This window comes from Apostichopus japonicus, chromosome 2, assembly GCF_037975245.1.
Source record: "Apostichopus japonicus isolate 1M-3 chromosome 2, ASM3797524v1, whole genome shotgun sequence".
NCBI lineage: Eukaryota > Metazoa > Echinodermata > Holothuroidea > Aspidochirotida > Stichopodidae > Apostichopus > Apostichopus japonicus.
The window spans coordinates 19,467,476-19,494,167 of record NC_092562.1 but is presented as its reverse complement, the minus strand read 5'-3'; the positions used below and the strand labels follow the sequence as shown (position 1 = coordinate 19,494,167).

Sequence of the window (26,692 nt, the reverse complement as noted above, 5' to 3'; positions counted from 1 at the left end):
GGTAAAAGCTAGTGGTTGGGATTGTAAATATCTATTTTTACCACATGTCCTGTCCCGAGAATGTTTTAAGAAATCATGAAACATCTTGAAAGCCTAGCAGCTGCAGCCTTCTAAGCTCACTTACCCCTAGGGGTCAAACATACCTGGCGACATTGTCAAACACTCAAACAAACAGAATCCTAAGCATTATATGAACAATTCAATAAGAGCATAGGAGAACATAGCAAAATAAACATCCCTCAAGGATGAACTAATTCATATAAATATTTACATTATTGAGTCAAAAAAGTCCTTGTTGGTATTGATGGATCATGTTTCACTTAATTTGAAATTTCAAATAAAGTTTCATTTCAATTTCAAGTAACTGTCAAACGTCCCTTTTCATCATTCACTTGGGATTACGAACAAAATGTGTGGATAGTTTGGAGGGCAGTAAGTGGGATTTTTGCATCTGCCTAAAACATTCTACACCACCCGTGATAGATGTGTAGAGGATGTTCACTGCTCAATATCCCAGGTAGCTTGAATATAATGCTGCAAAATATATGAAGTTTAAGTGATGACAAAGAGATAGACAGAAATACTGCAAACTCATGACTTTTGGCATGAAATGTAGGGCCCCGGCCAAAAAAGTAAGATTTACCAGCAGCTTTGAATTGCAAAATTTATCTCTGGTGGTATTTTTGCCAACTTTGTGATCTTCCATTTTATAATTTTTTTGGAATCCACTTTTTTCATTGAAACCAATGACAAGAATTAGGAGGCTGCAAAGTTCTTGCCATCAAACCATAAGTGATACAAGTACATTCCTAGCTGTACATAAATTTTACAACACAATTTTGATCAAATAACTAAAAAAAAAAAATTGATGTATAGGTAGCTATATGTTTTGCCAATGTGCCAAATTATGAGTAAAGCTTTAAAAGCTTTCAAAGTCTTATATGATCCTCCAATCCCTAAATTAGTTTGATACTTTCCCAAAATCACTTTTTCCAACAGTTTGGGACATCCATGTTGTTTGAAGTCTGAGGGTCTATGAGTTTTGAATTGCAACTAAGGTCGATTGCCTACTACTTACAGAGCACAATGCTAGGGCAAGCTATCACTGGAAGCAAATTTCTGTAAATGGCCCTAGACTTACAATATTAAGTATATGATGATATATTCCCCTATTGAGACGGTGGGGGTTCACTCATAAATTGGATTTTAATGCTCAACTAAAAGTAAAAGGGCATAAAAAATTTAAAATTTTGTCAAAGCTTTTAAATGTCCACAAATGCATAATTTGTTATGCTGCAAGGACCAAATGCAGTCTATTATATGAAATTCAATATTTATGTGGCCTAGGCTAAGATGGACCAATAATGTAAATGGTTGCTAATTTATCAGCAAAAAAAGCTTTATATGTGGAATGGAAATACTGATACTTGATAGATACTGATAAAAAAATAATAATAATAACCATTCCTCTGTCTCCTCTCCTTGAACCCTTTCCACCCACTTTCCAAGTCCAGTTACTGTTACTAAACTAACTTAACTTAGACCCTTAACTCTGCACATACGGTGTTATGTTATTTTGCTCTTACGGTCACAACACGTAATTAGGTCAAGGCCAATTCCCGTCTTACTAGGCTACATGCAGTCACCTACAGTACAGTTTATTAAACCTCTAAATTAGTTATGTTAGGCTAGGCTAATTTTGCCAACCTATGCATAGGTTACAACAGCCTACAACTTACAAGATTTTAAGTTAGAGTAGATTACGCCTAGGGCCCACTTTGGACAGTATGTTAGTTGTTACAAGAATGACAAAATATTCCTAGCCTACCTCTGTTGTTTTTCTAATGTGTCACAAACAACTCGAGCTGTTAAGTTTGAAAATGCTAACCTGCTTTTGGTCCTCTCCGCACCAACTTATCTTTTTTAGTCTTAGGGTAGTCTCTCAGGCCTGGCTCGTCAACGTTAGACGTAAATGCCTATGATTTTTACTGTCTTTTCTGTGGTATGCCTACCGTTGCCTCACTCTATCTAGGCTACCTGCTAACCTCTCTAGGCTGGTAGGCTGCGGTGATCATGTATATAAACTCATCTGGTTTCATGCTGTAAAGTATTTTAATTCCCGTCGCAATGAGTCACTTTCCTAAAGAAATATACGACACTTCATTATCCAACACTTGATAAGTTAAACGCAATCATATTAAAGCAAACCGGTTATTCCATCCATGACATGATCTTGCAAAAGGTTTTCGATGCACGTCAAAGTAGACCAAACTTACTCCAAGAGATCTTGTTAATTAATAGCATGCATAAATCCACGAAAATCCTTCAAAGTACTGCTAGACATGTTCCCTAATCCCCAGAACATTAATGCTTCGTTTTCCCGCATAAATACTTCAGCTATTATTAGAAAGAACCACCGGTCGACACTGCTCTCGGTCTTGCATGGTTCAAAAGCAAACCTGTCAGTTTGAAAACATACAGACTTGGCTAATTAAAAGAACATTTCCAAATTTGGGATTCTGTTGCTAGTTTAGAAAGCTGCCGCCCTGTTGCTACGAGCTCACTATAGTAAGGCACGTACAGTAGTAGTCCACACATCAAATCCTAACCCTATCCATATGAGACAGGAATTCGGAATTGTCACTTCAAGCAGACGACATCGGATAATATGCCAAAGGGATTTAACACACCTTAGTTACCTAGCTTTGGCGAGTGGTACTTTTCGCATTATATGTATAACACTGACTGAGTCAGTAATCTGTGTAGCAAACGAAATTTTAACAAAATGTGTTGTCAACAGCTTTCATACTAATATTTTCACATTTTAGTGTCTTCGTTACACAATGGGTGTGGATGTTCTACGAATGTTATGAACATGAAAGCAATATTTGATTCTGCGTTGGAACAATATCGTAGATCAATCATGCTCAGCATCCAACGTTGTTTCCATAGTAACCACGTGTTACGCCATCTATTTGAACGACTACTAAACAGAAAGGTTAAAAAGGCCCTCAAACATGACAGCCGTTTGTTCGAAGAAAAGACATTTTCAGTCAATGTATTCAAAACATAATGAGTTAAAATTCCTGTCATATTGCTCAAGAAGTAAGCCAGAAAAGTTTAAGATAAAATAGCGTACAGTTCGAGGTATGTTTGTGATAGACCTAACGGTTCCTTATAATAATTAGGCAATTAATAGATTCTTTACGATCAGCGTGCTTTATCTCGATCATCATTATGCTAAACAGAGAATGATCATAAATGATCAAACTAGGAGACGTCTTCTGACACTAATTCATGATATAATTGTGTTGTTTAGTGTATCAATTAAGTTTAGGGGGTTGTGATCATGTCAGGCCGGGTTTCCTCACCCTCTCCCTGCCGCAGTTTCAATTTAAAAAATTAGAAAACACACGGAATATGTCACTAATTGCCGCTTTCTGAAATCATTTTTAAAACAACATTGATTGTTCCCAGGATAGCGCTGCTATAGAGAAGAGAAAATGATGCAACTTAGGGGAATTTATTCCCTTGATCTGGGTTAGAGGGATCGACCAGTGGCTCCATCATGCGACACATTGAAGTAAGTTTGTCATTTAGGACAAGTATATGCAATTCTGAGACTAAACCTCCCATCGGCTACCACCTGACCACATAGCCTTAACCACACACTGTATAAGTCTGACCAATGATATCATCACGTAAGAGTTCGCGTGGCAGTTACCAATGCATGACAGTGAGAGTCATGCATGCTTGATCGGAATACAAGATTCAGTTTCATCAGCTTGCAATATAACACCGTGTCGCAAAACGAAAGTCTCCTCAGGTTGATTACCTTTTCCCACATTAGATTATCCGGGGCGGATAAGAATAGTTTATGCTCAAATAAATCTCCTTTTGTATTAACGGGATAAGCCTTACTATTAATATGCGTTCATCTTGTTTAGATAACTCGTATAACCAACTGTTATGGTAGTCTACTAACATACCATAGGTCTATATATGGTGCCTATATATTCATTTGGTTGATTTCCGTCGATGACACTTCAGTGATGCGGTTGCAAAGGCTTCAAAGATTTGAATAAGCCAGCGCCAATGATGTATATCATGTATGGGGTGGGCACGTTCCCTATATGACACTCGGTCGGCTCCATTAAGATGTCCACACAAAAAAAAACTCATCATATTCGTTGCATTTACATATATGTAAGCCTACAAAGGGCGTATACCCGAGCGGACCTATAGGAAATCAGTAGCGTCCGGCTGGACAGATATACAAATAGTCACATCACAGTAGGCTACATCTAATATTGACTCCACGGAACCCCATTTGAACCCCAATACAGGCGCGTAGCCAAGGGGGGGGGGGGCGAAGGGGGCAGCCTTGAGCATATATTTTTTTAATGTTTTATGATATCGCTAGTATTTTCAAATGAGAAAATGCTAAGATGCAACTTACAAGCCCTGGGAAGTGCCATTTCCAGCGATCTGGGAGGCATTCTAAGCCAAAATTTTCTTGTACGCTTCGCGCCAACTCATGGTGGCGCTACGCTTAGATAGTTTGCAATGCCGAATGTACAGTTTCGCCCCTCCCTTGGCAAAGTCCTGGCTACGCGCCTGCCCAAATAAAGTCCACGTCATTCACTTGTAATAAGTATCTACCATTTTCAGGTTCCATGTATTCAGCCAATTATCATCGCAAAAAGATATATCATCATATGCGTTAGATTCGGGCGGGTCGGGGGGTGGTTGGGGGTTGGGGGGGGGGTGGGTTATGTATCAGTGGTTACAATAAATCTCCCACACGAAGGACGGAATGAACCCGCATTGGTGTATACAATGACTTTTGAGTCACAAGTGTATGTTAGGATATATGTTTTTTGTCTACATGTAATGCTTACCGTTGCACATTTACCTTTAAATATATGTAGGTCTACAATTCGTATTCGCAACCTTTATATGGGTAACTATATAATGAAGTTTACTTTGTAAATATGACCAGGAAGACAGACATTAAGAGATTGTACATCTAGTGGGGACCGATATACTTCCAACATTGGATAAGATGGCCTCCATATACTCGCCCCTCCCGCAGCCCAATTTGTACAGGAAATATACTGTGCTACACCGGCTTGGCTGGCCCTCCGATAAGACTGAGTATGAGCTCACAATTTCACTTGAAATAACATAATTTGAAGATAAACATATCCAACATTTCGTAATCTGTGCAGATAGTGTTTTTCATAGCCTGTGTACCATTACAACGACTCACGTCCACCGTGAGCTCAATGAGATATTCCTTAACGTAATTTGTTAACGTAGTTAACGATAACGTAACCATGTTCAGAGGATGAAAACAATTTCGTCGAGAGCAAAGTACTTTGTCGTTGTCACTTTTGCAAATCAACAGGCGACAATGTTTAACACAATATGAGAGAAATATACGAAAAGCGTGGTTTCGGTGCGTTTCCGTTTTGATACACGTCATTAGACTATAGAGTCTTATATAGCAATTGGCTATAAGTAACTTTTAACCGCACACGCTGTTACATTTGCAGTGCTTTTACATAGTCCTATACCCAAGTGAGGTAACTATAGCAGACCCGTCAACTCTCCCGGTTTTACCGGGAGACTCCCGGTTTTTACCCGAATCTCCCGGCCTCCCGGTTTCATATTCTATTCTCCCGGTTTTTTAATGTTTCATCACTTGCGACATTTCTGAAAATAGCCAACAATTACCGTAGTCCTATGCTTAGTAATTCCCACAGTAACGCTGAACAGGAAAGGCTATTCAGTGTAGTTCGCAAGAACAAGACAGACAGTCGGTTAAGTCTCAAGCTTGATGGGACTCTATCTAGCATACTAGCCATGAAGTTACAGTACCCAGAGTCCACTGTTCCCTGTTTCAAATGGAAGCCTACTAAAGAAACCATGTAGAAAGCGAAGCGAGCTGCTGTAAACTACAACAAGAAACACTGATTGGAAGATTCTCTCACTGTATTGCATAAGTAGACTATACTTATTTAGGAGTATTTATATCATATCAGTTGAAAATTACCAACCTCCCTATTTCCCCCTTGTTCTCCCTATATTTTGGGGTGAAACAGGTTGACAGGTATGCTATAGGTTTGATCTATACATTATACAATTGCCTTTGCTGCCTGACCTGTACCTTAATACATATTTGAACAAGAGGTATTCCATGTAAACCGCAAGAACAAGAGGTTTTCCATGTAAACCGCAAGAAGTGTATGTTTAAATAATTTCAGGGCATTTTCATATGAATCACAATTCCTTATAGCTATCGCACAACATAGGCTTTTCACTGACAGTATATACCCCACAAGCATGTATCATATATAACGGTACGTGGTCTACCAAGCTCCATGTTTTCAGCGGGTGTACTTCAATAATAAACAAATTTCTTATTCTTTTTATGAACGGTTTAATTCTGTGAATCGTAGGCATTCCCAGCGCCGCCGACGTGTCTGTGAGCCACACATTCCTTGTTTACCATTATGTAATGTCAGGTGAAGATATTGTGAAATTGATTGCAAACCATTTTGTTTTGATCTCTATAAGAGTGATGTAGGTTAATTTTAATCTTCAGTTGCGTCTGCACGACATGTAAAACACCTTAACCCGAATACCACGACAGGTTAAACGAATCACGAGAATTAAAGGAGCATATAGCATGTAGATATGTAAGTAACATGGACCTCTCACTATTTACACATTTGCAACCAATCACAGACTGTCAGAGGTTTACATAGACCAATCAGTGAACTACTCCACTGGGACGGGAGCACAGTGGGTTGGGGAATGATGTTGAGAGTGGAACAAGTAATTTGGTAATTGGTGTCTAGGCCTTCGTCTTGGGTGACTTTTCTTTAAACATATTATAAGCGATAAAAATAAATAAATAAATAAACAATTATAATAAATAATTCAATAAACAAATAAAAAATAAGAAGAAGAAAAAACGTATTAGCAATCCTTGAGTGACACAGAAAAGCACGAAGAGATTGTCTGATTAGCCTTCATAAACTTCAATCAAATTTGGTGTGGATATTATATGACACACATCTGTACGTCGAGCGTTGGTTTACAAAGCAATATATGTACCCCTTAAAGTTCAAAGTAACTAAACTATTTGTATAATGCGGCATATATCATACCCATCTTGTTTTGTGCCAACCGCTGCTGATTTTAATTAATGACCTATATTTCATGAGATTCCTGATTCACATCCAGAATTCGTGAAATTTGTCTGCATGCATCGAGAAATTGGTCATTATTGATTTTGAATTCTTTAACGTCCGTGAGAATCATTTTGCATGTGCGTAACAGGTGATGGAGTCTGTGTCTGGCAGGAGTGTGGCGACAAAATCAGTGCAATAAAAAGATGACAGCTTTTTTTATCGACATCAGGACTTCATTACACCACAATTAAACTTCTTGATGAAGGGGAGGGGAAAGACCTTACCCCTACACCCGGGTATACCCATATAGCTCTCTTAAAACTCCCCGAGCACTTCCTATGAGCATGAAGAAGCCGTCAGTGATAACGGAATTAAAAAGATTCAGCCTTTAATTAAAAGAATATGAATAGCTGAGCAGGTAGTGAGTTTGAACAGTAAGGTCATTGGCATATTTCCTCCCTCCCCCTGCCTCCCTTTAATTTTTATACTGTCCTCCCAAATAACTTGCATTTTGTAACACACGCACTTAAAGTAGTATATACTGGAAACATGTAAACTTTTAGTAGACTAGTTAAAATGATGAGTGCCCCCTCCCTTACCTCACGCTGAGTCGGCTACTGTCCCCTCCTCACCTGTGGTGATACAAACGTCACAATTTATAGGACACGAGTATTGCGCCCCTCCTTAAATTTTGGGTGCCCCTCCAATTCAGAATACCTGGCTATGGGTTTTGAGTGATAACATAGAAATTAGAATGAAAGTGACGGTGTGTTTAATTTGGGCACAGATAAACCTCGGATATAAAGTCAAACCTATACATCACGGTAAAGGTCTTTTTACACTCTGTATGGCAAAACCCTTTGCTTTTACAGTTGTGCCCCTATCATTTGGTCAGCATCTCTCATATCGGTCAGACGTCACCGCATACGTAGGAAATACATTTGGGAACGACAGTAATCACAAAAGGATCCTGCTAAGAAAATACACATCTTGATTGATCTGTGGAATTAGTATAGGTTTATTGATGTAACAATATATACCTTTTCTACGTATATATAGACAAGGACATCTTTATATGTATATATCTTAAAGATATGTATGATAACAGGGCTGCTTATATGAGGTTGGGAAATTGCACACATACTTCCTATACCAATCACAGACTGAGGAAAATTTGGTCACATTAATTGGACGTTTGGTATGTCCATTCGACTTCACATGTTCATATTTCTACGTTATTTCCAAAGTACAGTCAACACCATAACATAGATGAGATGCGAGGTTTGACCTATGTCACCTAGTGGATACGGTACTTAAATTCTCACAATGTACTTGTGACAAGTCTCATTTCACATGTCTATTTAGCTACATACAACATACTACCAGCTGCTATCATGGCTGTGAAGCGTAGACGTCATGTTTCTTTAAACCGACATGTTCCTTTATTTCAAAATGTCGTCCGAAGGAGGCGAACACGTAAGGAGAAATTTGCGTGTAATAGGATTGTTGCCAAAGTACATCTATATAAACCGAGTCGATACCCTTAAATTGATATGACGTATATTATGACATCACGATTAATCTTCATTCTAAAATGAAATTGTTATTACCTGTGGACCGATAATCTCTTTCATGTTTGTAAAGATTCGTTACTTTATAGTTGTTTTTTTTTTAAATAAGTATTTCATGCTTCATGGTCACCAGTTTGGTGTCTTCTCGTCTTTATTCAATTCCATAATATGGTGATCTAACCAATATGTACCGATCAACTCATTCAAAGGCTATATCATTAGTTAACCCCCCCCCCCCCCGTTTCTCCAGTATGTTCAAACACATGCTAGTGTCCGCTTCTTTCACCTCTCCCTTCCTCTATTTCTCCTTCCATCTAAAGTTTCTTTCTCTCTCTCTCAAGTTGAACTGCTCAATCGTCTTCTTCAATTAATAAAAACACTAACATGTTCTTCCACTGTGAACATCAAACCTATACATATATATAGCCGTACTCACGGTAGGTAACTAATCTTGTCTGGAGGGGAAAAAAATGGAGAGAAAAAAATGTCCCTGTAAATAGCCTACGCTAGGGGGCCCCCTCAATCTGCATGTTTCCTTTTTTTTATGAGTTTTAAAGATAAGCATTTTGCAGTTGGTTTTTATCAATCGTAACAATACACACACGATTACACACGACAAAGCACACATATACGATTCTTTCCCGTGAAATATTCTGTCCTGCCGATAAACGTCGCGAAATCAGTTACAAAGATCTGCACAACATATACATATATACCCCGAGTCTCGGTGATTTATGCATCCATGTCGCCCAAGAGACGGTAAAACACTCGCCACGACAAAACAAAAGTAGGTACATTCTGACGAATAATGTTGCACCGTAATCATTGGGACGGTTTCCGTTTGGAAAACTGAGGAATTGCAGCTTCTCTGCTTTGACGTCATCTTCAGAAGATGTTTAATTTCCATGTCGTGAAATGGTCTGACTAGAATTCCGTGACAACTTTAAGCCAGTCCTGTGTTATATATATATGTATGGTGGAAGAGGATAGTAACATTTGATATTTACTTCGTACCGTATATCATTGACTTGTTAAAACTGATGTTATGCCAGGCTGATAAGATTAGATATACATGGCGAAGTCTGTAACTTATAAATATGTAACACATGTAGAGCTTGTGAAATAACTCCAAGCCAAATACTCAGATATAAAATTTAATTGATTTGGACTACACCAACAACCGCGTGTCTTTGTTTTCCTTCTAAGGGTGTAATTATTTTATAGCCTAACTTTCAAACATATATAACAACTGTGTGATAGGATGTTATTTTGTTTTGTGTATTTCATGTAAAGTATGTGCAAAGTTGTTGTGATTTCAGCTGCGGTGGTGTTCCACTTGTATCAGTGAAAATCAATGAAAAACAAAAAGAAAGCATGATACATTGCCCATGTGTTACATTACAAATTGATGCGCATTGTACTGGCCTATGTATCCAAACAAACTGATCAGCTTACCTATTATGTCTCAGTATTTATTATTTCTATTTATTGAATATTCGGAATAACTCATACCTTGAGGAATTGAGATCACATTCAAAGGACAGTGGCATTCGAGAAAAAAGTACCAGGGTATTTTCTTTTTTAAATTAAACATGACGTCATCCAAGGGCTGATCCGATGGAGGGGTGGGGGTGGGGGGAGGATCCAGCTTGCAACGCATTTGTTTGGATTTGTCTTAGGGAGAGAGCAAATTCACCAGTCTTCGGTTCATATCCCCACTCCCCCCTCCCCTCAATAAAAAAAACTTGCTAAGACCAGGGAGTTGTTATGGTCCATAACAACTCCCTGCTAAGACATTGCAAAGCCTATACACAGCTCTGCATACTGCCTTTCATTCTAATGCGTGTACGTTGGGTAATATATGAATTACCCAATAAACCTAAGGAATTATTACATAGCTAGAGTAGGTGGTGAAACTTGCTTTCTCGAGATATTAAACATGTTTCAAATATGGCACTAGTCGAATGCAACGAACTAACAATATATGTTGGTGCTCGGATCTACCCGTATCTGGGAGACGTTACCATGGAGACGCAACCAGCTGCTTGCAAAAGTGGAGCATAGTAACGAGGTATGTTGTTCAGAATGTTACAAAACTCGACGACATGATAAAAACAAACAAAAGACAATTAATTGTAATGATTAACGCTCTACTAAATCCAGAGATGCATTCTTTAATTAGTTCACCAAACAAAACCTCATCATTTTAATGGATTAAACTAACACAAGCCTCAATGTCACGTCAAAACGTCAATGTTTGAAAGGAACGTGCTAAGTTGACGAACAAACAAGATTTCTTCAAACATTGGAATGAGACGCAGCTTGGTATGTGACTGATATATAATATAGACAAAGATAGCATCGTTCAGAATGTGAAGCGACGAAACACGCAAGACTCGGTTCATTCTATATCTACATCTGTGGACCGTTTCGTTCAGTTCAAGCCCTGACCTTGAGCCTTTTAGCATTTCTGATCGTACTTGTTTTCAAGTTTGCATTTGTGCATATAATGACAAACAGAACGATGCATTTATTATTTGTTGAGTTCAGATTATGTCTAACATGGACACGTATAGAAAGAACTACATACTCTTAGCATTTTGTTGTCACAAACAATATATACTTCAAAGGCTCTGGTCACGAAATCGCTCAAAATGTTACCGATTTTCGAGGAAAGTATAGCCTGTACCCAAAACGAAAAAAATATGTTTTTGCATATAATTTCAGATATCACATTCTTTTTCTTGTATATTTAAGAGCATAAATCAAAGCACATATATGATGTGTAAATAAAGAAAGAAAGAATGTGGTTAGACTACATTTTATAAATTCTTTGGGTTATTATTTGGGATATTACTCCGAGCGGACCACTGGGATGGATTTGGGGGTTCAGTATGCTAACATTTGTCCTCTTCTAATCTGAAAATCTAAATGATCATGGCATGGACATTCACAAGCAGGCGTGGGGCGATTACATCTGAATGTAATCGATTACGATTACTTGAGAATGTATGATTACGATTACGATTACAGCCTAAAGTTGAAGTAATCGATTACGATTACATTGTAATGTAATCGTGATTACAATCATGATTACATTGTGGTTACTTGCCCAATCCTCTGCATATCTGTTTAATATAACTCTCTGCCGGGAAATAGGGCAATGAAATAGGGCAAAGGAAGGGCACAGTATATACGGACAAAATTGTGGAAGTATATCTACAATTCCTACCAGGCATTACACATATATGCCTTAACACGTTTAAGATGTGTAACCCATAAGTCCAGTAAAAAATACAATTTAAACAGACAAATACTAAAGTAAAACAAATGAAGATTTTCATGCAACACTATATTTTGTAAACTAATTATTTCTGCATAGCAGCAAAACTAAAAACTCTTTTACATTATAACACCAAAATAAAACTAAACAGCTTTGAAATGGGGCATTCCACAGAATAATGAACAGAATAATTCAGGTGATAAAAAATCCTTGAATATGGCGATCAAATCCCCAGTACTTCTTAGTATAAGTTTATTGTGCTAGAGAATTCTAGAAGCAGGAACACTTCTTTGGTCACACTAAAAGCCAATAATAAGAATTAGTTTTAATCATTTCTACTAATTTTGCCCTTCTCATTCAAATTTCACTGTAATCATAAATGTAATATGATTACGATTACTTTGCCCTTGTAATCGATTACGATTACGATAACTTTGTAATTTTCACAAAAGAAATCGATTACGATTACGATTACTTCAAAAAATGTAATCGATTGTAATCGATTACGATTACTGATTACGATTACCCCAAGCCTGTTCACAAGTGCCATGATAGGTCTAACCATCAGCTGTATACTACATGGTGGGTAGGATATGTTGAAAACTTTAATAAGCCTATCTATGCTTAAGCATGCGCAGACTTGGAAAATGACGAACTCTGTGCGTATAAGTCCAAGGAACAATTAATTTTAGGACGCCACCTACCTTGCCAACCATATATATATGATCATGTGATTCACGAAGATTGATGACGAAGATTGTGATGACGAAGATTGTTTGTCTTGTAGCTATGATATATATCATGGTTCCATAAAAAGAAACATAGATCTATACCACAAATGACCTTAGCCGAACCCATCGCATTATTCGGGTCTTTGTTATCCTATACAGGCCTATCTAAAGAGTGTATATATTTCATTAAAAAGCGAGTGATATTTACGCACACCAAACGCCGCCTCGAGTAATTATGTATAATATTAGCTAACATAAATGTTAGTCAGACATATGCATTTTCTCTTTTCATATGCACAGTCGATGGATTTAGTTACACCTTTCCCAATCAAACAAACATTTTCTTTAATTTGCAATATACTTTCCTCGCCTATTCTCTGCGCAAACCTAAACTTTCACCATCACAGTATTTAAAGTTTCTGAATTGCTTCTACAGGCTGTACAAGGTTTCGGTGTTGCTAGGCCTACTGTTAAATATATTTAGCTACTTGGGTAGGTAAATAGTTTTCTTTTCTTTCCTTTTCTTTTCTCTAATAATTCTAACGTTTGTTGTGACACTAATGGGAACAAACCAACGATGCAGTGTTTATGTGGCACCAAATGTTTTCCGTTGCCAGTAATCTTTCAAGTTCGAGAAGATTCTCCCGTTAACGCAGCCGGAGTAATGATTCTCTCGAATTGAAGATTGACATTAATCATTGAGTCAGTAAAGTCATTAAATAATCAAAAGTGCGGTGATTTACTTAAAAATAGAAGCCGCTGAAAATATATTGTATTTGCTGTTTCCATGGAAACACCACGGCTTACTAAGAGTCGCGTCGACAGAAATATCTATATAGTACATGACGAAAGTGAATGTGAATGGTTGCGGATAGGCATGCATGTGTGTGATATAGAGATATACAATAGTGGGCAGTCTAGGGTCGCTTCGAGTGCAAATTGCACCAGGCTGCTTCAAATTGGTAGACCATTAAGCTTCTTTTACAGATCAAATTCGGAATTGACGTCTAAAGCAAAGTATAGCCTATAGATAACATTTCAACAACGATCGCCAATAAAGTCAAGTTGATTTTTGACAACTACTTTGCAGCTTTCCTTTGTTTAAAACATATTTTGCTGTTTATGATTGCTTAGACTTAAACAATACTGAGGTACAGAATCATTTGAACTATATATAAAATGCGAAAACTTTCAAAGATACATATCTTATAATTACGTAAGGGAAGATTCTGATCGCGAACTCCATATACAATACCGTATAGTGTAAAGCCATTCCCCTGCCCACATTATCATTACAGACAACCACCCATGCTTAATCCTCCCCTCTCCTCCCTATCCACTCCATCAGATCCAACGTGGACTCTGAATATGGCACTAAATACCCCCCCCCCCACCACCTTTGGATTCCCACCTGGCAGACTGTGGAGCATGGCAATGATGGTAAGACTACACCACTGGTTGAATTTTCCTCCAAAGTTCCCATGCTCCCCATCCTCCATGTCCCACCAGAATTTGCGCCATTATTACGGCCATCTTCGCCAACATATGCAGCTCAAATTTGCTTTATGAATGTTACGGTTGTTCACTGCATAGTATAATTTACCAGCATTTTCAACACTTTCAACCGTGCTGCTTGAACCGAATTCAACACCCTATATCAGTCAGCCAGGGCGTTGCACTTCTAAGCATTTTCAACCACATTTGTCTACTTCAATTTGTAATCGATTCTTCTCAGATACGCTTGACCTAAAAAGCCGGCTTTTCCTATTAGTGCGGAACTTTAATCGTGTCCATAAATCAATGTAGCTAAGCGGCTATTCCAAAACCGCGACATAAATCAAACACATTGGACGTGTAAAAAATAAAAGATTTATTTACATTTAGTAATGCACTGCAGTATAAGTGACAAACACAGGAAGCGAATCGATCATATGTAAGAACATGTAACAGAATTAGTCCGTCGTTAAATGAATACCAAATGCTTCCGCTGCATAGGTAGTTGGTATCTAAATGTGTATATTGGCCGTGCTCCATTCGATGTACTATATGGAGTTACACAAACTTGCCAAGTATGCTAAAACGGTCATAAATTTCCCTTGAAATCAAACGTCAGTTTGGACTCCGCTACACCGCCTTCTTCTTTTCTATATAGTTTCTGAATATCGGGCGAAACTGACTTTACAAATTATCGCAGGCACGTCGAGAAGGGTGACATTACCCCCCCCCCCCTCCTTGCAATAGTTGATTAAAAAGTAGAAATGGTATACATTACAAAGAAATATCCATTTAACTTGTCAATACCAGAAAACAGAAAAAATGCGAATACTGATAATTACTCGGCCTGTGCCCCTTGGACCCCCCTCCCGCACCACACAGGTAACACCCCCTTGACCCTCAAACGTTCACCGGAGAAATTAACCGAGTGCAAGATTTATTCACGCTCCAGGAAGTAGTTCGAGAGAAAGGCTTAGCAGCAACGAAACACTGAGATGGTCTATTCCACTATTTTGCTTAGTACTTTTAACGGTGGTCCTTTTTTGCCGAGCCGTGAATAGGGTAAAACCCGAATAACTGGTAAATATATTACACAGTGAAATATGGTATCAAATCTGCAGAGGGAGTTATAGATTAATGGCAATACACAATTCCATGTCTACATAACCTGACAATAAAACTCAAACTTAAACTATTTAGAACAAATAGGTAGTTACCCCCTCCATAAAAAATGACTGTACAAAATGTGGCACTGCCATAAAATTCAAGGACGAATATACTCCGAAATTGTTGACGTCATTAAAAACAATGTTAATCAGACAATTAACTTCACTAAAATATTTAAATTCTTCGAGGTCTGTTTAATATCGGTTAAAATTTGTCCAAAGTTTTATATCATATATATTTGTGTATACAAACTTAGCAATACAATTGTGTACAAAGTTATAGGGAACAGGAAGATTGCTCAAGACTGCAAATCTCACAAGGCCTGTCATTGGAGTCTGACAGTTACGAGCCTAAATTTGGTCCAATCATCAATTTTATATCAATGGAAAGTGACGTTTGTCTTCTGCCTTAATCCGAGCGGAGGAAGTGCTGACTTTCTATGAAAAGGGATAATCCCCTTCCAAAGGAAAGACCCCAAATGATGAACGGATTATGATATACTGTGCAGTTGTATAGGCTGAAAGAGACTACATTATTGTCAGTAGTCTTCTTTAAATGAAATTATACGCCACTAAACAGTGTTTATCACATGGAGAAGTAATTCAATCGCAGGGGGTGGGGGGTGGGGCTGCGGATATGGCGAAAGAAAGAATAACCTCTAGTTAGCAGTGTACCATATGGCATATTTTGATGGATGTGTTCAAGTAGGAATTGTTTTGCGGCGGGATCTCCCTCATGGTTGCTCACAGAACCTCACCAAATAACTGTGGTACCTATACCTCTTTGGATTTACTGAAAGTGAAAATGAATTTACAAACATCCTTGGCGATATAGCAAATCGATTATGTGAGTTTAATAAATAAAATCGATATTAATACATTTCATTTTCACGGTGTGATGGCGGTATGAATAATCACCATGAGATAAGATTAGTTAGGGGTTGTATTACGTGACATGACCCCATGCTACCTTGGGCGCTACAGGGGCGTATCCAGGGGGGCGCAACAGGCGCGCGCCCCCCTATTGGCCGTCACCAAAAAAAAAAAAAGTTTAGCAAAAAAAAAAAAAAAAAAAAAATTGATGACGACCTTTATGTGAGATGTCGGTGATCGCTCAACCCCCCCCCCCCCCTCCCGTATGCTTTATTTTTTGTTTGCCAAAAAAAGGTTCTGGCGAAGTTCGGCGGCATAATAGTTTTAGAAACATAGACGGTAATTGTGTTTGTATTATCACTATAAACACTAAATGACATGCCAGCCATACTAAATTGTGCATTTTGTGTCCATATTTACTGGAAATGTTGCTTATTATTAAGGTCGAAAAATGGATCACATATGGCCATGGGCGGCGATCCTGGGTGGAGGGGGGATATATCCCCTATGAAAATGGGTGGAGGGGATGTAATGCACCATATCCCCCCCCCCCCACCAAATGCCAGGGATAAGAATATTTTCATGCCTACATTTATGCATCTTCGTTAATGTACGGCTCTTTTTTAGCTTCATTTCTCGCCTACCATAAACGCAGTGCGATCTTTTCAAATAAAGCGTCTTTATAAAGCAAAAATAGTTAACTGTAGGCTTCATTGGCCCTATAACAACAAAATGTATTATTGCGCCCACGGTATTGATATAGTACATATATGCACCCTCATAGTATTCATATAGGCCCTATAGTAGGCCTACACACGTACATGTTCCCTCGAACAGCTGAGAATCTCATGTAACCAGGGTAATGCTTAATACACGTTTCACCTGGATGCCCTAGCAATCGGTACCTAGGAATGTAACTATGTGTAATTGTGTATTGCATGTGTATAGGCCTATAATAGCCTGCATGAGGCCATTTTCTTCATCGAATAATATAACAGAGCTCTCGAACATTCTAACGTTGCGCCTGAAACAAGATTGACAGGGGCAATTTTCCCAAAATAACACCCGAAATTAAAAAAAAAAGTATTTTGGATCCTGATTATGAGATATTTCGGACATGACATCCCTATTTTAAAGTTGGGTATATGCCGCTTGGAAACCTCGGGAAGTGCCGTTTCCGGCCATCTAGAGGGTTTGTTAATCCCAAAATTTTCTTGTACGCTTCGCGCCAACCCATGGTGGCGCTACGCTTAGATAGTCAACAAGGTCATATCCCCCCCCCCCCCCACTCGGAAGTACGGATCGCCGCCCATGCATATGACACCATTTTGCATTTCAGCCCTTCTTTGAAAGCAAAAATTGTACACCCCTCCCCTTAGACCCATCCCCCAGGACGGCGATCATTCATGCCTGGCGCCCCCCCTATTGGAAAATCCTGGATACGCCCCTGCGCTATTAATTCATTTAGGGTCCTGGAACAGTCTCGTTGACATTAAATCATTAGACGTACTGTGCGCAGTGAGTCAAATAAGTCACGTTGGATAACCTGGAAAGATAAATCTCTTATTTTCGGTCCACTTAAAACCACACTAGGAATTAAGATGAAATTCAGCAAAAACTTTGCCAATGAGAAAATAAAGCAGTGCACTTATTTTGTGGTAAACCATTTGCTGCAAGGTGCAAAAATGCCAATGAATCATAGCCTATATATTCAAATGATTGTAACCACGGCGATAGTCCGTCGAGGGTTATCCAATGACGAGTGGATATAACGTGCCTTGATCAGATTTAATTTTGTATGCTAGTATGCAGTATATTGTCCACAATTGTACTTGAAAATTAAATACCGTAATGTTCAAAATATTCAAACGGTAACAGATATATATTCAGTGGAGTTACGATGAGCCCGGGGCCCCGGCTCCTGGCCCAAGGGGCCCCCTATCAGAAGGTCCAAGCAAGGGCGTCCGCAGAAATGTCCACAAGGGGGGGGGGGGTGGATCAGTAGGTCATGTAGGTGTAACACACTATTTGATAGTATCTAAGCGGAGCGCCACCATCAGTTGGCGCGGATCGTATACCACGATCTTTTTGGCCAAAAAAGGGGGAAAGTGCCCCTCCCCCTTGCCCTTCCCTGCTGACGCCCATGGGTCTTAGGTCCAATGATTTATGCAGGATCAATGCAGGGGGGTCTTGGTTCAACATTTGTATGGCCATTTAGCATTTACACATTGTTACCAGCTGACAAATATGTTTTAATGCTAAAATACATCAAGAGAGATAACAGAAGTTGAACAATACTATCAACATAGCGATAACTATTTGCTATAACGGTAGAGATTTTACTTTCAAGATACTCCATATCCCGCTAAAATATGCTCGCTTGCAAATTGTAAAATTATCGCTACACATTCACGGCAAGTTCTGTCACGAAATTTGATCCGCATGTAGTTCAATGTTTCTAACTTTCGTATTTAGAGTTATTTCAGGCAGTATTTCTTGTTTTGTGAGGTTTGGGAGGCAGATCTGGGAAAATTCAGGGCAAAATTACTAAAACTGCATGGTGGAAGCATTTTCGTAGCTTGAGCGAATATGGCCCTCAGCACCACGTGTGTGTTATTGTGTACAACTAATGCCGAGCGTAGGCGCAACAAGTACACATTATTATCAAGTTGTACAGTAGCACCCTACTGTATGGAGTATAATGGAGACTACTATACAAATACAGTAATCAGACCTAAGCAGAGGCCTAATTTCGGCTGAAACTTTGTCTACATGTAGGCCTAATTTCCTGTGCTTTTTTACTTAACAGATACACCGAAGGCATCTTTATTCTTACCTTTTATTATTATATTTATATGAAAGCACTGCCCTTTTTCTTTCAAATGAACATAGTTTCAAGTCTGTGGGGTGTTGGGTTATCGTTTTAAAAATTTTCCAAAAATCACATGTCCTGATGTTGAAGGCTCAGTACAACAATGGCTTGAATTGGGGTGTAAATTATTATACTTTGTTTTCATTAAAATAATAAATAACACAACTATAACTCGATAAATACATTAATACCCAATGAGCCCATGACCATGATGTTCGAATTCCGTATCACGTGAAAATATGTATATTGTCTTGTTCAGTCTTGCATGAGTTTTTTCTTTCTCAGTAAAAACGGCCCCTCCCTATCCAAATTAAGTACCCTTTTTCTGTGCATCAGTATAGCGGGGAGGGGGGGGGGGGCTTTTGGTCGGGGCTCAGCACGGTCCGAGCCCATAGGGGTTACGCTACTGGACATATTACTACGTACTACCCAGAAATTTGCAATTTTCATCTCGGAGATGTCTTATCGACCAATTAAACAATCCACAATTTTTGAAATATTTTAGATGACTTGGCGGGCTCAGAAACTCACGACTGATAAAATTGACGGCATTTCTGAAGACCCATATGAAAGCATCTTTTAGCGTATAAATATCCGCTGAAACAATAATACCGGGATAGTGCACGCATGAGAACTTGTAACCTTGTGAGAGAATATATAGAACACGATTGAATTTACCTGTATTGAATAGGTGTGGGTGGGCCATTGAAATGACCAGCGGAAGCAAAACGTCACGGACAAATCCCTGTGCGGAAACAACCTCCCTACGGAAAACAAAGTCTTAACAAGAAGCAATGTATAATATACGGTACTTGACTCTTGTTTTCCTCCACACAGCCTTCTTGAACTAACTTGAACGTCGTATATACTAACATAAAATATAACAAGCAACACTTCACAAAGGGAGAATTCTGCAGCGAGTTCAACATAAGTCACACCTATTGATATTCAAATTAGTTTACATAGCGCGACTTCAAATAGATAATACATTGTACCAGCTCACCTATTCACTACTGACACAAAGAAAGAAGGATACAAGTAAACAGTGAGAATCAATAATTGATATACAAGCCATGCACATGTGTATATATCGGGCTACGGCCGAAGAGATCAGATTGTGCTAACAGTGCCTCAATATGTACACAGCTTACAAATCTATTCTCATTGCGAAACATTTTAGTCCCAATACCATGTGCGTGCAATATCCCGTTCTTTTCAGGTGTACAACGATTCTGATCGCTCAGCCATATTTGACCAAGAGATAATGTTATCTGTTTCCTTCCGAAGGGAATCTCGTGGTAGGCTACTTTACTATGACGCAACACCCATAGGCGTAGGGGCCTAATTTGAATTGGGGGGGCTGTAAAGATTTGCCCGAAAAATATAACCAAAATTTTTCGCGCGCTCCGCGCGCGCTCAACATCTTCATGTGCATATCATATGGGCATTCATCGGTTATTACATCACATGCAAATAACCGATAATTGCCTATATGATATGCACATTAAGATGTTGAGAACGCGCGGAGCGCGAAAAAAAAATTTCATCATATTTTCCGTGTTATTATACCCTTCCATATTCATATTGCAAATTATTCTTCTTTAAGTAGGTGCCCGAAAAATTCTCAGCATATTGCCCGAATTTTCACCAAAAATTTTGGTTGGGGGGGCTGCAGCCCCCCCAGCCCCCCGCCTCCTACGCCTATGGCAACACCGTCATCATAACGTGGTAATCTCAACTTTGAAAGGCGGCTGGGATTGAGAGTTTGTTTGGATTTTGTGCCTTTATTCAGGACACTTCTTTCTTAGGTGACTTTGCTGAGAAATATTGATAATCGCGCTTTCAATACACTGATTTGAGAGTATTGGACTGTATGTAAATCATTGATTGGTATAAAGCACCGATTTATATTTATTTGGTTATTTATTGATACTATCCGATGCTAATACAATTTAACAATTAATATCCATTTCATTTTTATTGATTGCTCAAACTCTATTGGCAAATAATAATAAATGAGTCGAAAATTGAGAATTGTGTGTATGTGAACGAAACTGGAGAGAATAACTAATAATACTCTTTCTGCGAACGATCCTGTACTGCTTGATAGGATAGGTCAACATGCCTGTGAAACCACCTATATATATCTATACTTTATCACAACGTTGGCGAGAAACTTTATAGCATTCACACAAAAATCAAATTGATGAACTCTGAAAAAAGCAAAATACGAAAGATAATTAGTCCATGGCGACAACATGGAAGAAATAGTATACAGGCCTATATTGAAATGATGACATAATATTAATGTGCAGTACTGATTTTTACTTCGACTATTATTCGTCTGGTTTGACAGACTATATCTGTTTGTATTGTGTCATTCAACTTTGGCTATGATCGTAACTCCATTCAAAAATGATTTATGAACCAGGTTTGATCTAGAACGTTTGTGGTAAAGTGCGTGAGTTTGTTTTCATTTCAGCATTGCAGCGGTAATCAGGTGCACAAAAGCTGGTTTGGCTGATTAAGTTTTGTATACACGTAAATCATATGATGTGTTCATTACCTTATAGTAACAACCAATATATCTGATGTTAAATCATGTGGAGCACTCTTATAGGTGTTTACGAAAAGGATATACGATTATAACCGAGACTTAGCTTAAACATTCTCTCTGTGATTATTTATTGCATCACATGAGTGGAAGAAAGGAAAAACGAACAGCTTAAAAGAACAGTTCAGAATTGAGAAAATTTGACTGATAATAGAGGAATATAATCTAAACTCCCAATTGTGATATTTGTATTCAAAGTCTATGGCATTTTGCCATTACTAAAAATTTGTCACTTGTAACCAAGGTAAACTACTTTGAAGCAGACAGGACTATAGTGTGATGTCATAGGTGCACATTCACACAAAATAACTTTGTTTTTCACAACAATCTTTGGAGCCCAGATTGGATGTAATGGCCGTAATGCTTATTACCAATCAATGTGGTGGCTGTATACATATTATTATCCAGCAGATCATTAGTGGATGCCAATAGGAAAACGGGATCTTAATTCATCGTGTTGCTGCCTAAATAATATTCCTCTTTCAGCAGTCAATATAAAAGTTTACACCTGAAATTTTCCTTTAAACGTCGCCATCTCTATTATTTGAATGATTTTTTAGTTGACTAAAGTTTTCAAAAGTTAATTTAGAAACTAGTGATGGAGATGGGTAAAATTAATTTATAAACAGGAAACTAACAAGATTAAACTGGATTTCTTTCCAAAGTATAAAGGAAAACTCGGCTTGTTGTGATGGTATTTACCAATTTCGAGCAATTTTTGTAGAATTTCTGCTTTACTTTGAAATAAATTGATGTTATTTTCTTGCTTTCATCTTAGTACAGTGGGTTGGCTGAGTCGGTTATTATATGAAGGTCTGCCCGGGGCGTATTTAGCACTTAGTGGTATAGTGAAGGCGAAACTCTCTCCCTCTCTCTATGTGTAAATGGAGACAGTATGATATTTATAGAGTACCGCACTATTTAAGAGGGGGCATTCATGATGCCGACTTAAGTCAGTTATAAATAAAATTAATGCCCTCGCGTGCAGGTGGATTGGAGGGTGACGTCATACTATTTTTTTAAGGGGGGGAGGGGAGGGGCGACATTATAATGGATGTTTTAAGCAATAAATAAATGTTGAAAAAGCACATCTGCGCCACGGTTTTCCTCATTCATCCATCTTCCGCCCTCTTGGATGCAAGAACTAAATAGTGTAGACATCCAACAGGTGAAGATAATATTTATTAGTATAAGTGTTAGTAATTTCTCAAGTAGCCCATATTTACTTACCTTTCTGTTTTACTTTATACAACTATGCAGTGACAGTGACAGGATCTAAGAGGGGTTGTTGGGGTGCACAACACCGTTTTCAACGCCACGCAAAAAAATAAAAGTATTTGTCTGGACGACATTGCGTGCAGAGCTAAATATAGATCTAATTTATATCATAAAAATGCCTCAGAATACACCATTCCACTCTAAAAAAGGTCCGCACCGAAGCGGTGTTGGGGTCCGGAGGAGTGGCCAAATTCTTCTCTGATTGAATGCGAGAAAAGAAGACAAAACAATGAAAAAACAAACTGCCTTATAAAGGTGGAGGTGGGGGGGGGGAGGAACTTTGCGCACGCCCGATCACGTTGTGACGATCTGGTTGTTACCTCATAGAATAGTTAATTAAAGTAAAGATTATTTACCCGTAATAATGTTATTCCAGTCCATCTAAATCCACCAGGATTTGCGAAACTTAGACAAACTTGAAAGGTTTGTCGATCGAAAGGAACATCTTACATTAAAAGTGTTCATGGGATACAAATTTTCGTGCATTATATTTACCGGTTAAAACTCGGGTATTATAAGAGCAGCAACCTAGCTGTTAAACGATAAGTTTCCTAGTTATATTCATGGATGGTTGTCCAAGTAGTAATATGTACAGTGTTACTGCACCGTGAACCTTTTTTCAGAGTTATAATACATACAAAGTTACAACCAAACGAAATGTGAAGCTAAATGTGCTTCGATTTAAACGCAGTCGCGATATGGCAACGGAATCATTTATGTTATAGACATTCAAAGGATCTGTCTTCTAGTACTGGGGAGGGAGTGGGGAGGAGGAAGGGGTGAGATATTTACTCGTCCCCCTTTTGAAATTTTTTGGTTAAGTGGGGGCTGCTTCAGCGATGGCAAAATGGTGACATATTTTGCAACTGTTGACACGCGTTGGTGACGAGTTTTTATGGCCTGCATCCCGCATGCATGTTATATATTGAAGTACACTGTACGCAAGGATTTTTTTGTAATAACTTGTCTGCGAGTAGGGGTAAGGTGGGCATGCCGCTGATCGCCCTGATTTTTGCCTGGGTGGTCCAAGTCCCCAGAAATATACGTGGTTGCGTCAACCTGCTACCAATGGCTACAAATGATTTACTCGACTTTGCATGCAATACCTACATTCTGTTGGACACAGTGGTTAATGTCACACATGAACACATCTTATTTCTTTGTCTGGTATCACTGTTGATTGCACGATACACTCTCTCTAAATGAACATGAATTAATGTTGTAGTTGGTTACCTTAGCAGCGGAACATTTAAGCTATGAAGCTGCAGGGAGTTGGAACATTAGTTTCCTTCATAATTTTTTTAAACTTAAGTAAGCCTACGCCTATCCTCTAACAAAATTGAAACAGACTGGTTCTCAGTGGGATATTAGACGAAGAGTATGTGAGTAGTATCAAGAATCACGTGGTTAGGACTACATAAACCACCCAGGCATTGGGAGACGAATAGACTGTAACAGTTATTTTGTTTAACCATCCTATCTCAAATTCATTTCGTTGAGTGTGCGCTCATTACTACGGTTACCCATAGCAAACATTAGAAACAAAACATGGTCTGTATGAAAACAATACTAACGTGATTTACTTTAACGATGAATATATTTTTACAAAATTCCATGGAACCGCAGGGTATGCTGATCCAGACGTGAATTCAGGCTTTCATTCATCCTTTCAGCACGGGGGGGGGGGGGTCAGCAATATCACCAAGGAGAATGAAAGATTATATTGGCTATGTTGGGGTGAGGAAGGGGAGGGGGAGGGACTGGGGGTTATATTGTGGGTGTCATGTTCTCATCATCCAAAGGCAGATCCTGGCCCTGACTATGATGATTCAGTAACTAGTTGTTCAACAGGCTTTGTTAATACTTCAAATAGAATACAAACAAAAACGAAAAACACACACAAAATAAAACAAAGCGAGTAACGATCAATATTTTCATAAGTTACAATATATTTTGCAAAGAAACATAAGTATATTTTCATATAGATTTAACTCCAATGATACTTACATTTGCAACCGCATATATTGGGCCGTAGATTTAAACGTAAGCCATTGTTCTTATTATTTATATTTTTCTTTTTTCTCTTTTTGAATCTATGAAGCATACGTAGAATTAATTTTAAGTTTTCTAACAATGTGACATTATATCTGTTCCAAAAAAAAAAAAGAGAAGAAATTGCCCAAAAATTCATATATTTAACAATTGTAATTTTTTCCTTTTTTTTTCTAAATCGACCAAGAAAGATGTTCTCGTTTTATCCAGTGTTTATATCTAAAGATAAAATAATGCACAGTCATATATCCTTCTGAGTTTAATGTACAAACAGATTTTTTTTTCTTATTTACATTTCATACTAGTCATATTATGTCCTCATATATATATACATACTTCCTGCCCCCAAAATTAATATTAGGGAAAACTATCGATACGATAGAGTTTACGAATCTAATGAGGGGGAAGGGGGGGGGTGGGGCTGGATGGGCAACTCGCCCTCTAACAGCAACATATTAAATCTCTGCTCCAACCGGAAGGCTAAACGATCAACTCTATTGGGCACCACTAACAAGAAAACGTTATAGACCTCTGCACGAAACAAAAAGGCTGCACAATCGGCTCTGATGGGCACCTCTAACGAGAAAACATTTTGGCTTGGCAGGAAACAGAATGGTTGAATGATCAACTCTTTTTGGCACCTCTAACAACAAAACGTTATAGAAGTCTGCACGAATCTCTCTGCACGATCCTTTTTTAATTTCTTATCCTCACTATATACTGCCTGCCTCCTTGCGGTGATGTACATCTCTGGGTGAGCAGAGAGCTCATCCAAAAAGGAACAATTTGAGAAGGTGAGGATTTCCCCAAGCGGTTATTTCTCGATTCTCAGACAGAATCCTAACGATTCCACCGGCAACCAGGGACTTAGTGTATCCAATACAAGCCTGCCTGAGGAACAAATCCATACTGGTAGAATCAGTAACATTGACACCGAACATCACCAGGCAAGGGACGCCGGACATTCCCCACCCCTACCCCACCCCTTCCCCACCCCTACTCCACCCCTTCCCCACCCCTACTCTACCCCTTCCCCACCCCCACCACTACTCCACCCTTACCCACCCCTACTTCACCTTTACCCACCTTCTTCTATCTCCCTATCCATGATATTATAGGAGTATAATGTAAATTAACCAAAAGAGTAAGATAACAATCTCTGGCACCCGTTTTGGGATACTTATACTTGGTAAAACAAACCAACCTTTTATCCACTGCAATATTGGTTGAGAAAGCAAATGTGCACAACTAATTCAACTATTACCCCTGTTCTATGTTGGTTGTCATATTGATTCTATTTTGTTGATTTTTTTCTTCTTCAGTATCTTTTTCTAAAATCTTCAGCTGCTTATTGTCCACAGAATGGCACAGACGGAAACTAAACCTCAATGGGAGTGAGCACCCCCCCAATACTGCACTGAATCCTTCACCCGCCCCCCAAATAAAATCTGCACTGAATCTTCACCCCCCCCCCCCCCTCCCCAAATAAAACCTGCACTGAATCCTTCCTGGTGAGTTGACTCAAAACTAGTCAAAGTAACCACAAAATTACAAAC

The 26,692-nt window shown here is 38.6% G+C and overlaps 1 protein-coding gene across 7 annotated transcripts in view; it reads right to left on the bottom strand.

Moving 5' to 3' along the window:
* LOC139981342 (solute carrier family 4 member 11-like) overlaps nucleotides 1-20,074 on the bottom strand; it is a 196,503-nt gene extending 176,429 nt beyond the window's left edge. For 2 of the 7 annotated variants that reach the window (XM_071993710.1, XM_071993683.1), the window contains exon 1: nucleotides 19,871-20,074. Coding sequence is in view for 4 of the 7 variants with exons in the window: in XM_071993683.1 (XP_071849784.1) it covers nucleotides 19,871-19,898 (28 nt within the window). In the remaining 3 variants the exon portion in view is untranslated. Of the gene's footprint in view, nucleotides 1-1,828; nucleotides 2,783-19,870 lie in introns of those variants that run through there. The other 5 variants (XM_071993720.1, XM_071993691.1, XM_071993747.1 and 2 more) reach the window with 4 other exon arrangements.
* Nucleotides 20,075-26,692: the final 6,618 nt, after the last annotated feature.